We start from the raw sequence: 15,776 nt of genomic DNA on the forward strand, positions 1-15,776 counted from the left end.
ACACCACTTGTTTTCTATGCTGCTTAACAGCTGTTCCGATCTATGATCAACCCGCAAAACCCTTAAATGATAGACTTGGGGGGAGGGGGAAGATAAATAAGCAAGTACATTGCTTTCTAGGAAAAAGCTTCATTTTTATCAGAAATAAGATTTCTAAAACAAGCATTGGTAAAGCCAGTAGGTTCCACTTAAGCAAGATCCCTTGGCTTTTGTAATGTGTTTTTTACATGTTGCACAGCAGTGCAAGCTGGTATGCAACAAAGCTTAAAGTTTAAAAAAAAAGCGCTATGACACAACCAGCGTTGGTCACATCATATCGCTGTTTTTATGCCATGTTGCTCCCCAGCTCCACTCTGCTGTGCAACATGTAAAAACAGCGCCAATAGTTCTCTTATAGGTGAACCGTTTTGGCTTTGCTAATGCTTGTTTTCTTTCTATTCCAAGTTTTATGATTTATAGGCTGGAGAGACTTTTATAAGCTCCTCTGCTCCCAACAGTTAATTTAGTTATTAATTTAAAAGTACGACTTAATTTTAAAATAAAGTTTTACTAATATATTTAATTTACTCTGAAATTAATTATTTTATATATGAAATTAACAATTTAATATAGTGTAATTTAAAATGACCCTTCTCTGAATCATAAAAAACCCTTACGCCCCTTAAAGCTACCCATCCCTGAACCCTGAAACCCCTTCATAACATTAATGCTTTCTGTCCTTGAAACCTAAAAAACCCATGCCTGTGCCCAAACCCTGAAAACTCCTTACTACCCCTTAGTAGCACCCATCTCTGAACTCTAAAACCCTATTACTAATCCTTAACTCTACCATTCCTTGAGCCCTAAAAAAACATTACTCACCTAACCCCAAAAATGTTTTGCGACCATGTAATGCTGCTCTTTCCTGAACCCTAATTTATTTTACTACCACTTAACAATACCCATTCTGAACCCTACAAAACCTTTACAATCCCTTAACCCTACCCTTCCATGAACCCTAATATTGCTTGCTAATCATTAACTCTACCCTTCCATGACCTCTACAGACCCCTTAACTGTACCTTCTTTGAACCCTAATAATTATTTGCTACCCATACAAACTTCTTACTACTTCTCCAGCTCTTGAAGCTTCTTGTCCCAAACCCTACTAGACACTAACACCCCTTAACTACCCTTCCCTGAACCCTAGAAAACCCTAACTACCACCCTTTACAGCTACCCATCCCTGAAGCCTAAAAATCCCTTGATTCTCTTTAATGTTACCCTTATCTGAACCCCACAAAATGTCACTACTCCTTAAAGCTACGCATCCCTGAGACCTAAAGACCCTTACTATCCATTAACACTACTCATCCCTGAGTTCTAAAAAAATCTTGCCACCCCTTAATGCTACCCTACCCTGAACCCTAACAACCCCATACTATTCCTTAATGCTACCACTCCATGAACTATAAAAACCTCTTGCTACCCTTAATGCTACCCTTCTCTGCATCCCAAAAATCCATCACTACCCCTAATTGCTACCCATCCCTAATCCATAAGAAATACTTGCTCTCCTTTGACTTTACTCTTCCTTGAATCATAAGAACCCCGCGCCCTTAATGATAGCATTCCATGGACACTACAAACCTCTTAATGTTACCCTTCTCTGGACCCTTCAACCATTTTACCACCTCTAATGATACTTATTCCTGAATCTTAAAAACCCTTAGTATTCCTTAACAATACTCTTCGTGAAGAAAAAAATCTTATCTACCCTTCCACGAACCCTAAACAACCCATACTACACTTTAACCCTACCTTTCCCTGAACCATAAAAACTTGCTATCCCTTACTGCTATCTATCCCTGAACCATAAAAATCCCACACTGTTCCTTAATGCTCCCCCTTCCCGAACCTTAAAAGCCCCATGCTACCCATTAACACTGCCTGTCTCTGAACCATAAAACCCTTATAATCCCTTAATGCTACACATCTCTCCTCACAAAATCTACCCCTTAGCGCTGTCCATATGTGAACCCTAAAAACGTCTTAATACCCTTAATGATACCCTTCCATGAATCCTACCAACCTCTTAATGCTACCCTATCCTAAACCATAACTTTAACTACCCCTTAATGCAATCCTACATTGAACCCTAACTCCTTACTACCTCTTAACAATAATCATCCCTGAACCCTTTACTACCACTTAACGTTATCCCTCCCTAAACACTAAAACCCTTGCTCCTGCTTTTTGGACAGTTCCCTAGACCTTAAAAAGCCCTTACTACCCTTTAATAGTATCCTTCCCTGAACTCTAAAAAATGTGAAATACCCCTTAGCCCTACCATTCACTCAACTCTAAAAGCCCCATAGTGCCTTTTAATACTACACTTTGCTGAACGCTACACACTCTCACCCAGAGATTTTACCTGCTGAAAACAATGGTGAAAAACAGAGAAGAATTGGGAATCAAGGGCCATATGTACGAACACTTTTTCCCATAGGCACAGAATGGGTAAAAACCTTTGCTACATCTGGCCCCAAGTTACTGATTCACCTGGTAATTTCTCATTTCAAATGTGACCCTCAGAGTCCCACTTGTGATCCCTATTATTTCTATACCCACCTCCCTCCATGCAGGTATGAATAGCCCCAGTATCAGGAACTGAATGGAGGCATTACTGGGTGATATCACTGCCATCATATAAAGCCCTTAGTACCGGCGAATAAAACAGAAAAGCGTACTTTTTTAAGATTTAGGAGGACGTTTTTAGGGTATGAGTGGAAGCACTTTCCAGGCTTATTCTGCTGTTTATGTACAGTGGAGCTGTGCTAAATTGCCACTGGGAGAAATGAGCCCTGCCTGCCCCACTTATAGCCTTTTAACAGAATGTAGGATGTATTGCTGTTATAACATAATTCGGTAATACCATTACCACAGCCAATTAGCATGATATTACCGCACATTTAGAGATAAATGGCAAGCACTTTGTCTATTTATTTTCAAGGTGAGCGGGATGAAATTAGCACAAGCTTTTTGTATGTGCTCTGGTATTAAGGGGTATGAAATGCAGTACTTTTCTTTTAATGCAAAAATACCATTAAATGTACTGAAAATCACTGTCTGCAGATTCCACCAGATTTTACAGTGTCCTGTATATTCTAAATAACCCCAAGTAGTATGTCCTTGAATGACAAAAAATATACCGAATATTAGTGCATGACTATTCTAAATTTGTCATTATAATGACCTATTTGTGTAAGGTAAACTCTCCATTTTAGGTCTCGCCTGATACAGTGCATGTGCAGTCACTTGTAAGACATTTTGTTTACTTACAGGGGTGTAGAGCCCATCCATTGCCTACCACTGGTTGGTTTCATTGTCACTCTAATGTCTTTGCTTCTTTTTGGCCAGCGGGTGCAGGCGTCACTTCCTCTTCCTGTGCTTGTCCCTCCGCTGGAGCATGGCTCAAGTACTGCTTGCTTGTTCTGTGTCACTCCACTGCTTGGCTTTAGGAGCTATTTTTTCTAGTAGCTGTAGAACTCCATAGAAGTGCATCCATTTTCAAAACACCCATCCTCCCGTCTCACTCCACTTACAGTTTTTTTTTGTTTATATAGCACAAAATCAGCCTGAGGGCATTGAAGCACCAGATTATGAATGAATGAAAAAATGTGGTTATTTATACAGGGCACTGCTAATCCAACAGAGCATCCTGGTGCTTTCGTCACCAGAGTGAGGAGCAAGGATAGAACTGATATCTTAAAAAAGCTGACCAAATGGCTTATTTGACAAGGAGAAAGACAGATTTTAAGGTGTTTTCTGAAGATTTCCTCATTTTCAGCTAATCTCAAAGAGAGAGGGAACTGATTTCAGGCTATAGTTCCTAGCATGGTAAATATTCTCTAGTCTTAAACCTAAAATTGGAGATTCGGAGGAGACTAGTATTGTTTGATCTTAAAATCCTCTGAGTACTGTAGCGTATGAACTGGTCAGAAAGATATTTCGGACCTCTTTGACAAAAGGATCTGAAAACAATAGGGATTCAAATGAAATCCGTTTATGTACCGGTAACTAATGGAGAGTCCTAAGCAACTCGGGTATGGAACTTATGCAAGAGAGCTTGAGCACCAAACTCGCAGCCGCAGTTTATATCACTTGTAGCTTACTGATTAGATATTTTGAAATGTCTAAGTAAAGACTATTACAGTAATCCATCCTAGAAGTAATTGGAGCATTGGCTACCGTTTTCTAGCTTCCAAATGAAGAATTACAAAAAACCTTTTTGAATGATTTAATGAGAAAAAAGTAGACTCTCCAGAATTTCTGAAGGAAAGGATAACGCACTACCAAATGTAACCCATAAATTCCTGGCAACTGTCACTAGGGGGTGGACTTAAAAGATTGTCAAGCCACCAGTCCAGAGCAGAACACACATTATTCTTCCAAACAGAAGAATTTCTGATGTCTCCTTGTTGCTTGTCTGGTGATTACTTTCCATCCAACTAATGATTTGGGTAAAACAATTCATGTAGTTTTGTTCAAAACCAAAAGAATACTTATCCAGAGACAGGGTTCATTTGAGAATCGTCAGCATATGAACTGGTGGAAATTCTAAACGATTAATTGAGAGAAATCAAACATGTAAATGTTAAATAACGTTGGGTTCAGAGATGAGCCCTGCAGCACCCCATTCTTTAGTGATTTTTCACCAGAAGTGAAATGACCAATGGTAAGCACTTGTTTCCTATTTGCGAGGAAGGACTGGAACCAGGACCATGCCTGACCACAAATTCCAATATTGGCAAGATGCTGGAGCAGCACATCATGCAACATAGAGTTGAACGAGGCCAGCAAGTCAAGAAAAATAAGGACAACATTATAACCTTTTATCCAGTGGGATCTTTACTAATCCAGACATTTTAAAGAGGGACGATTCGGTAGAATGTCCCTGACTGCAAAGAATGTAGATGCCTAAACTTTTCTAAATAATCCTTCAATTGTACATTTATTAGGTGCTTAATTTATTTTTAAAAGAAAATTGCCTGGGCCCTTGCCAGGAGGCCACTGCAGCTTGCACAACTCATTGTTCCTGCCAGGGCTACCAATAACAGTACCACAACTACTAACCATTTCACTCCTGCAAGTGTGATAATTCAGACTATTCCAGGCCACTTGAGCTATAAGAATGACTTGGGGCAGGCAGAGGTCACATTCAGTGTGTATTGAATTAATAAACAAGTGTTATTGTGTTCCTCTCAAAAGTTGACAGACAGTGCCACCATGTGGCTGGCTGTCATAAGTGCCGGTGTTGACAATTAAGTGCTGTGCCGAGCACCGAAAACCACCAGCTTAAATTAAGCACTGTATTTACTAGATTTTTAAACATTTTTGCAGGTGCAAGGAAATAGGTTTGAAATCTGATAGAATACTGGGGTCTGCAGACCTCAATTTTGTATCTGCAGTTTCTTGATCAGAGGTTTGACCCTAGGCAATTTCCAAGTCTCCGACACTTAATTAAATTTATAAAACATAATTAAAATTAGATATTAATGAGGCATTTAAAGTAGAATTAATTAAAAAAAAAAATGTTAATGGCCTTCCTAGGAATTGCAGGAGGACAAATATTCATAGGAGAGCCAGATTTACAAAGCTGAGTGGCTTTACATTGCTGAGATAGATTGGTTGAAACTCAGTCATTATGGGATTAGAACTAGGAGGACTTGCAGCAGAAGAACCTTGTAACCCCACCGAATTAGCTTTACTAACCACAAACCTTGATTGGATCAGTTCAATCTTCTGTTCAGAAAATTCAGACAGACTGTCACACAGAGTTTAAGAAGGCTGAATTTTAATCATGGAGACTTCAGGGTGAACAAAACACTTTTCAATCTAAAATATCTTGTTTGAAGCATTATTTGCAGATTCAGTTTGTGAAGTGAAGAATTTTTTGTTGGCTTCCTTTATCAATTTATGATACATTTTTATAGCTAATTTGTAGCTAATCTTATCCTTTGAACAATAACGAGATCTCCACTTTTTTTCAAGCTGTTTACAAGCTAATCTCTCTGTGGCCAAAGAAGCCAAAAATATAATACAATACACTGTTCCAGGTAAGAAAAAGGGAAAGAATACTAGAGAGTCCTAATCAATAGGAGCAAGAGTCCTCACACAACGCATTTGGTGTCAAGAGAGACGCGAAACATGTCGACCGTATAGTGAGGAACGTCTGACAATTACGGACTTCCTCTACATTCTATCATTATTTTCAGTGAGTGTTTTGAGCATTAACTCTATTCCACTCCCTTGTTATTTTTTAATCTTGGCCATCACCCAACATCAAAGAATAAATGAATAGTTAGTGAGGGTCCTGAGCCAATTTTATTCTTGATCTTGGTTTTTCTCCTTTCTCCCCGGACCCAGAGTTGGTTCTGCGGCATCATCGACAAAAAGATCTCTGGCAAAGAGCCCCCCTTCGGGGGGAGCCCGTCAGACATTGCAGCGCCGGTCTGACCCGGAGCTGTCCGATGATGAAGCATGACACCAAATGCGGTGTGTGAGGACCCTTGCTCCTATTGATTAGGACTCCCTAGTATTCTTTCCCTTTTTCTTACCTGGAACAGTGTATTGTATTATATTATTAGATTCCCTGGAGGGTATACATTGGACCATTAAACCTCCGATCCCTCTCCCCTTTTGAAGTACAAAGAAGCCAAAAACCATGTTGCAGATGAGACAAAGTGTTTACGACAACTTAAACATAGTGGGGCTAAATCGTCTATGGCTTCATTGATCCAAACATTAAACAAATTCAGAATCTTCATCAACTTCCCTGTAAAAAGGGGCGGGTGGGACCTGCCGGACAACTACAGAAACTAGAACACAATTTTTTGTCCTACTGGCATGTATCCATGACCTCCATCCCCATTGGTCTACTAGCGATTCTATATGGCTCAACTGTTAGTTTAAAAGGAATGAGAATATCATCCAACCAAGCCTGAGTTTTAGGCAGGCCAGACTGTAAAAAAAGATGATTTGCAAATTTTAAATCCAGAGTGTGATCTGCCACATTGGTAGAGCCTACTACCTGCTGTGAAATATTAAATAATATGTTACACAAGGCTCAAACAACACTGCTCTTGTCATGCTGTTTGTGGTCTGAATTGACACCTAATTTCCACCCCAAAGCTCACTCCTGTTATATATAAGACTCAGCCTTTCATCTGTTTAATGACACTCTAGGACCAACTTGAACTGTGATATAAGATACCCATTCCCATGGTGACAGCATTCTTCTCCACACAATTTCCTCTCCACACAACCCCCCTTCAGACTTTGCGAAAACTCTCAGCGGCCCCCCAACAGACACACACTCACACACATAAGGCAGTGAGACGCCTGCTCACAATACATTAAAGATCCAGGGAATGTTTGGTATGAGGGGCTGGTAGCTCTGGGTGACCTTGGCCAGGACAATTAAAGCTACAAAAATGCATTTAGTCAAACATTGCTGGTGTCCCTTTCTCCAACCTCGGCCTGGTTCAGTGGTTTCCTTGTTTTCTTTCTCTTTAATTAAAAGTTTAAATTTTGCTTCCTAGGAATTAATGACCGCCACAAGGGACTTGTGGGAGTGTCGGCTGGGGGCAGAGGGGTGTGGAATACTTCAATGTCTGGGCAAAGCTCCCTGCTTTCTTCTCATAAAAACCGAGTATCAGGCCCCACCCTTAATTTTATCTGAATCTGCAGCAGGAAGTGTTGTCTTTGTGGTGTACTTTTAGAGAGTGTGTTGCAGAAATGCAAAGCAGGCTTCATAAAAATGGTGACCAAAGTGCTTTCACAAATGGTCAGCAAGCTGTAAATTGTGACCCACATTACCCAAAGTCAAATTAATTTTTCATTGTTTTTGCTGCTTCTCCCTTCTGGCGGATGTTCCGCTTGCCCCCTTCCTACATTCCTGTCCCGCATTGCGTTGCTTGTCCCGTTGTTGCTTGTGCCATTCCACCATTGTTATTGTTTGCATCATCATGTTGGTGCTTTCACCACTCTCATTCTCTCAAAGCCTATATTTCATCCCTACCCATCCTACTGTCTTTGTTCATGTTTTTAGCCATTTTGCACAGCAGTGCAGAAAGTTGTATTTTTTTTTTTTAAAAGAGCTTTATGAAGCTACCAGCGCTGGCTGTGTCTAGCACTTTTCTTATTGCTGACAGGAGGACAGGGTGGGAGGCATCTACTCCATATGTGTTGCACGCCTTCTCTCCAAGAAGTCTCCTACCCCCCATCCCAGAAACAATTTAGAAAAGCACTATGACGCAGCCATTGCTGGCTGAGTTTGTTGTAGAGCCATTTTAGTGATGCCTGTGGGAATGTTATTTTAGCAACTAGGCCGCTGCCTGTGGCCTTTAGTCTAGTAGCATTTCATTGTATTCTTTTAGAATCAGCCACATTCGTGGTAGTGTTTCATTTTCCTTTATCTTGTTGTCCTTTCACCTAAGAAAGCATTACATTTCTTAGCATGACATTCTTTCACTATGTGCTTTCTTCAAAGCTGCAGCGAGAAAGGGTTGTTGGCACAAGTGGTACTCTGCGTCTCTAACATTCACAGAAACACATGTATTTTTGTGTGCGGATAATTTCTCAGAACATCAGTTGTTTTATTATTAAAACATTTCCCCGTAGCATGCACGTTAGAGGGGGGTTCCAGCCAGATGACCTCGACTGCATGCTGTCTGACTTTGTTACAGCTGCTCGCTGAGGTCACTGGTTCCTTGGCCCACTTGGGGATGGTGTCTCTATAGATAACAGGCTTCTCTACTACTGTCGTACTCAGGTATGGGGGATGATGTCTTTACAGGGGGAATCCTGAAGGGTGGATTAGGGCTTATCCTGCTGGGCTCTAACATATCTTAAGTAGAAATTACACATATCGTGCATTGTGACAGTATGGTGGGACTTTTCCTGTGTTTCACTTTTCTTGTCACATTTTGCTTCTAGTAACTGTCATCATTCTAATTATTGCATTTCATGTTATTTTATCTAAGATGCAGCTGATTCAATAAATCTTATTGAACCATTTCCTGCCTCTGTCTTTGCATGTGTGAGACTAATGTAGCTGAGAGAAAAGGAGGAGATGTGATCCACCACAAAGTCACAATGTCACACGCCCGGTTGCCACAAATCATACCTGCTGTTGGGCAGAGATGAGGTGCTGCTAGCTGGCCGGAAACGGATTAAGTGACAGTTGTCATATGGTGTGGGATTGGCCTCAGTTCACCACAATTCAGGTGATGCTGCCATCCAAATCCAGCAGCTTCATTGGTACAATGAGAGCCAACATGACAAGTTAAATTGCTTCTTTTACAAAATGAAATACTTTCAGACATGTTGCACAGCAGCTGCGTGACGCTGATCTGCAGCATGGCTAAAAGATATTCAGTGGGGTAATGCAAAATGATGGGTCCTCGCTGCAGAATGTGATGAGGGTCAAAACCAATACACTCTATGCCACTGCACTCTATGCCAATCTACTCTGCACCACAGCACTCTATGCCACTGCACTCTGTACCACAGCACTCTTTGCCAAAGCACTCTACGCCACTCTACAATACACCACTGTATTCTACTACCCTCTAATCTGAAACATTGCAATCTCCTCCTCTGAACTCCATGCCACTCTACTCTGCACCACTGCACTCAATGCCACTAGACTCTGCCCCACTGCACTCTTTTCTGCACCACTCCACTCTAGGGCACTTCACTCTAGTTTGAACCCATCTACTCTGTGCCACTGCAATCTACGCAACTCCACTCTATGCTATGCCAGTCCTACCCTGCACCACTCCAGTGTACCCTGCACCACTCCAATCTGCTCTGCACAACTCTATGCTACTGCACTCTATATCACTAAGCTCTTCTCTGCAACACTCTACGCTTCACTACTATACTCCACTGTGCAGCAATCTACTCTATGCCACTGCACTCTTTGCCACTTTATTTTACTCTGCACCTCTGTACTCTACACCACTCTTTTCTACCCTGCATCACTCTACGTCACTGCACCCTACACCAATGCATTCTATGCCACTCTACTCTACCCCACTGCCCTTTATGATATTCTACTCTGCAACACTGCACTCTGCCACTGAACTATACTTCTCGCTACTCTGCACCAGTGCACTCTACTCTGCACTGCTCAACTTTATGCCGCTCTACTGCACTCTACACCAATGTTCTCTATGCCACTACACTCTATGTCACTCTACTCTGCATCACTGCACTCCACCACTGCACTCTACACCAGTCTACTCTACCTTGCACTACTCCACTCTACCATGCACTGCATCACTCTACGACACATCACTCTGAACCACTGCAATTTATGTTGTGCCACTCCACTCTGCGCCCCTCTACTCTTCACCACTCTGCGCTACTGTACTCTACTCTAAACCAGTGTACTCTACACCAATGCACTCTGCACCACTTTACTCAAAACCAATGCATTCTACACCACTTCGCTGTACACTAATCTACTTTGCACCTCTATACTCCATGCCACCTCACTCTAGACCACACAACTCCACTCTGACACTTCACTCTGGCATTACACTCTATGATACTAGACTCTAACACTATTCCATTAAACTCTAACTCTTTCTCCACTCTGTAACTCCCCACACAACTCCTTATACACCACTCCATTCCACCTTACTCCACTCTATGCCACTCCAAGCCACTCTATGCCACTTCAATCTACGATACTCTACTCCATTCAACTGCACAACCCTCTATGCCCCTTCACTATATAACAATGTACTATGCTCAACAACACTCTACCCAACTCTCTCTATGCCACTTCATGTTATTTTACTTCACTCTATGCCACTTCACTCTTCTTGATGCTTTTCCACTCTATGACACTCTACCACTCCACTCTACTACACTCTGACACTACTTCACTCTACTACTACTTTATGGCATTGGCGCTTGATTAGAGATTTAGATCTCCATTGATTGCCTTCATGACACTACGCCATACCAATCGATGACACATCATTCTTCTTTACGCCATTAACTATTAGCCATGCTGAATAGTAGTCTTACTAGTGTAAAACGTGGCTAAAACACATTGACAAAGACAATAGATCTTGCGTAGATGAGACCTATTGGCTTTGCCAATGCTTGTTTATGAGGTATGAACTTCGAGGTGACTTGTAATGTCCTTATGTACGCAGGGGGTATTTTACCCCATATAATACATGGTCACACCACCAGCTTTCCCACAAACCACTTAAATCCTTAGTGCAAAGCTTCTGTCATTGCAAGCTATGAAAATAGAGCAGAAGAAAGAAAAGCAGCATTCCATTTGTTGCTTTAAACAGATGCCCTAATTATGTTCTGTGACCTGATCTGCCTTTCACCTTGGCTGCTAGCTCTGGCAGAAGGCATTGTAATGTCAGAGTTTGACTGGAATACCCTTATTATAGTCATTTTCTGATGGCTTTTATTTATAATCAGTAAATGTATTTTCTTTTTATTCAGTGACTTGGTGCGTCACAAATAGCTGATTCTAAAGAAATTAGTGACTGCAGTTTATACAGGGGTTAATGAATCCTTGTTTATATAGCCTGTAACTCCAAGAGCAGCTTCAATTGAAATACTTCCAATTATACCTGATGTGGAGCTGAGCTGCCCAAGATCACACACAAGAAGTGTTATTAGAGCTATAGTTTCTGGGCAAGTTTACAACTGTTGTACCTAATCACTTTTGATATCTCCAGTGCGGTTCCATTTGGCATGAGTGAGGGGCATGATGTGTTTGGGACACAAAGGGTACGTCTTCCATTTTACACTCATACCTTTATTTGCTTGGTTCACTAAGATGCAAGGTTAATTAACATGCTGTTTTCACATTTGAGCTAGTTACTTTGTGAATGTAAATAACAATAAAAGATACTTTCACCCTCTTACAACGAGCCTTCCTTTCTCCCTTTTTCACTTCTAATATATACTATTGTGTACATTTATCGGAGCCTGCAGTTCGCAAACAAAGAGCGATTTGTATAATGGCGGTTGAAAAGTCCCCAAGGCTGCCCCTGTCTCCCCCAGAAACGTATTGTCTCCTACGCCCCTGCTCCTTTGGAAACATTTTAATGATTAGCCGGGTTGCTCTGTTTCAGTGTCCTTGTTATGCACGAGGACACGCACCTTTCAAAGATGGCCGCTACATGTACTTTTTACTCTACTTTTTATGCGAGCTTGCGTTTCAAGGACGTCTCTGCCAATCAATATGTAACATCCAATTAGCAGACCCGGGGGTGTGTCGGAAGGGCGTTGAGTCACATGTTCATTTACCACCGCAACCCTTCGGCAAAAGGGCTAAAAGCGGGTACTCTGCCTGACCTGAGGACTGTCGGAAACCATGACGACGGAGGACGATTGACAGATCCTCACTGCTCCCTACAAACCCCCCCATGGTCATCAGCAAGACAGGTACGAAAGGGCGGAACAGCAGCACGGTACTGCACGTATTGTGCAAGCATGTACTAGCACTTGTACTCTGTTGTATGCTCCGTTGCATGTGAGTTTGGCCTTTGCCCCCCGCCCATCCTTCTCAGAGTGTTGCACTCGCCAAAGAGCCACATTCAATGGTTCCAAATTATTTCTGAGAAGTAACTAAACTTTGGGATATCAGAGGAATCATTCTCAATCTAGTTTATTTCACTTCTGTGTGAAGCACACACAGATGTTCCTTTGGGAACACCGCCCCACCAGGATTGTGACATTCCTAAAATGTCTTTCATGACACTTCCAAAGCGTTTCATCAGTAGTGAAGTCTTTATATCATTTTTGCTGCCCCGCTCGCCGCCAAAACGCATCTCTCCTTTGTAACCTTCTCAAAGCCCAGTGCTTAATTTGTGTTTTCCGGTGCTTATTTTTGAGGGCAGGCACTCATTTTTCTGCCTCAAGCATTTACTGCGTGCAAAAGACACATATGGGAAAGACGGAGGAAGAGAAAAACAAAAGCGTCACAATGGGCGAAAGCCAAAAGCTGCAAGACCGAGCAGAAGGGACAGGGAGTGGCTGTAAACGGATTGGAGAGGCCAGAGAAGGCTTCAGTATTTAGTGCTCGCGCAATTAATTGCACGGGGGCGTGTTTAAGAGCAAGGCTTTGGGCAGCGGCACCTTTTTATTTACAAATGAAGCACTGACAAAGCCTCTCCTTTGTAACTTTCTGATGTCTACTTCGTGGCTTCCTTCATGCTATTTTGTTCCATCTAAATGAATGTTTTGTGAAGTCTCAATACTTAACCTGCAGGGTCTACTAAATTGTCTTCGTTGTGACCCATGAACAAATGCCTCGTTCGTTATCTGCGAATTTTTCTTTATTGGTGTGGCCTACCTCAAAATATGTCACTTTCCTTATCATGCACACCAAACCTCTTTTTGTGACCCCTCCACGTGCTTAGTTCTCCATCAAAATTATCATTTTATCCACGGCCTCACACTTCGGTCCTTTTATATCCTTCTGAATCTTGAGTGTGACACTTCATGTCTTTCTCTGTAAGGTGCCAAACAGATTTCTTTCATCTCTTCCAATACAGCCACGCAAAATGATTGTCAAAGCACCCTTATTCATAAATCATAACAATATACACTTTTTGCGATCTTCAAAACGGACTCTCCGACTTTTTCATACCAATATTATGTAACTTGCCAGAAACAGTTCCGCTCTGTTGCCGTGCATGAAAAATCGTCAGTTGTGACCCAGAATATCCTCCCCCCTGTTTCTTCCACTGTAACATTTTTTGCTCAGATGTATGTGAACCCAAGCCTCAAGCGACCACCTCTATTTGGTAACAAAACAGACTTGATTTAATCCCAAAGTCTTATTTGTTTGTATATGTTTTTGTTTCAGCAAGATTTGTGCTGCTCATTGTGAAAATGCTACTGTTGTATAGGGACTTTTTTTTACTGTTAAATGAGTATACGAGATGAAAGGAAATTTAGCCATCGAGTATACAGATGTAATTGGCTATAATTATCTCCGTGTACGGGTACCTGGACCTGCCGCTCTACATCCGCTGCAGTTATTAAAGTTGTGGTTAGGATTTTCTCAAGCGCAAATTGTATAATTCAAAAATCAAGTTCTGACGCCATTCTGTATAAGCTGTAAAGCCAGCTTGTATCAGGGGAAAGCAACTTCTCCGCAATAACCTATATTAAGTGCTTATAAGGCTTCCATCCAAAAACAGAAGCTTGCCTTTGCAGTCACATGCGTGTTGATACTCGATTTTTTGTGATGGTGCATGTTTGCTTACAGTAACTGATTTGTGAATATTTTACACAATTTAATCCCAGCGGATAGAAGCTAAATGATGTGCGGTGGTGCCCAGGTTTTGCTTTGAGTTATAAGAAAAGTTTGGAACATAGGAGCTCCCAGTACGCGTTTGGGAATTCCAGATAGAGTCCTGCATAGGCCAAGTCCTGTATCATTAAACAGTAACAAGCTACAAACAGCTTTTGGCAGCTGAATTCTGCATCATGATGTACATAAACTGCTCTCCAGTGCATCAATGCAGTTAGGACTAGCTCTTCCTCAATTGACACACATCTTACATTCTGTCAGTGCAATTTCCCTCCATCTTCTAAAGTTTCTCAGTGTAAGAGATGATGATTTAGTTACTGGTGGTCTTCATTAGACCATACTCCGTTGGCATTTCGGGCTGGACTGTTTCCAAGAGAAGTAGAGGTAAGACTGATTAACATATGGCTGGGTCGAAACAGAGATGGCATGAAAGACAATGGATTTGGCTCCAGCCCTGAGCGCTAGACAGTGACTGAGATCAATTCAAGCATTCCCTCTATCACCTTGTTTTTGCATTTGATACTCTGGTGCACCGGGTATGCCCACACATGGCTCCGGGGCTCACTGTGACACTGGAACCCAGCTATTCGTGACTGAAGAACCCTAATAAGGGCGAAACAGGTCATGGTTACTTGTGTTCCAGTTCAAGAAAGGCCTGGCAGTTCTGGCTGGAATGCTCTCATGGGGAGCAGGGTGAAGACTGAGTTGCGTATGGCTGGGTCCAAACTGAGGTGGAATGGATAGTTAAAAACAATGGATTAGAATGCAGTCTGTGCGATTGCCAGAAACTGGCATTATTTCAAGCATTTCCATCCATCACCATGTTTTTGTGTTTTGAATTCCCTACTGCTCGGCACAGTTCTTATTTATGAGGATGATCTGTCGTTGACTGTGTGTGTGTTGACTTTTAACTGCTTCAACCACATTTAACAAGCAAGAGGAAAACTCACACATAATTTATCCCATCCTGTGTTTTTTAAATAGGCCCAATAGCCTTAGAGGAAGCGTAAAAGAGGGGACCTACCTTTTAGTACACCCTTTGTCTTACAATGTGCGCATAACTCTTTTATCAAATTTTAAATACCACTACAAGGTGGGTATGGCAGGACGTAGGATCCTGACAAAGAAGAGTATGTGTTGTGGCAATTGCCTGGAAATAAGCCAGTCATAATCAATTCACTCCTCTTCCTCATATTAATCCTTCTGTATGAGGACATAGGAGTTCATTATAGGCAGCACATGGTAATGCAAAATGCTAAACTTGTGTTTAATTAATGAATCAAAAATTGTGCCAAACTGCTGTCATCAGCACTGTGCACCTACTTCTCAGTTGAGATCCTAGGAGTCTCAGCATGAAGACATTCTCACTTTCTACCCTCTGTCTCAGTTACATTTTCACTTCCTTTGCCTTTTGTATTGTGATCTA

At 41.7% G+C, this 15,776-nt stretch overlaps 1 protein-coding gene across 2 annotated transcripts in view; it reads left to right on the top strand.

The window, feature by feature from the left end:
• The first annotated feature begins 12,327 nt into the window (after nt 1–12,327).
• The window catches only part of SLC11A2 (solute carrier family 11 member 2), a 334,480-nt gene continuing 331,031 nt past the window's right edge, over nt 12,328–15,776 (top strand). For both annotated transcript variants that reach the window (XM_069230910.1, XM_069230911.1), the window contains exon 1: nt 12,328–12,474. In XM_069230910.1, the coding sequence (XP_069087011.1) occupies nt 12,456–12,474 (19 nt within the window). In that variant the 5' untranslated portion in view covers nt 12,328–12,455. The remainder of the gene's footprint in view (nt 12,475–15,776) is intronic.

This window comes from Pleurodeles waltl, chromosome 4_2 (assembly GCF_031143425.1).
Source record: "Pleurodeles waltl isolate 20211129_DDA chromosome 4_2, aPleWal1.hap1.20221129, whole genome shotgun sequence".
NCBI classification, from domain to species: domain Eukaryota; kingdom Metazoa; phylum Chordata; class Amphibia; order Caudata; family Salamandridae; genus Pleurodeles; species Pleurodeles waltl.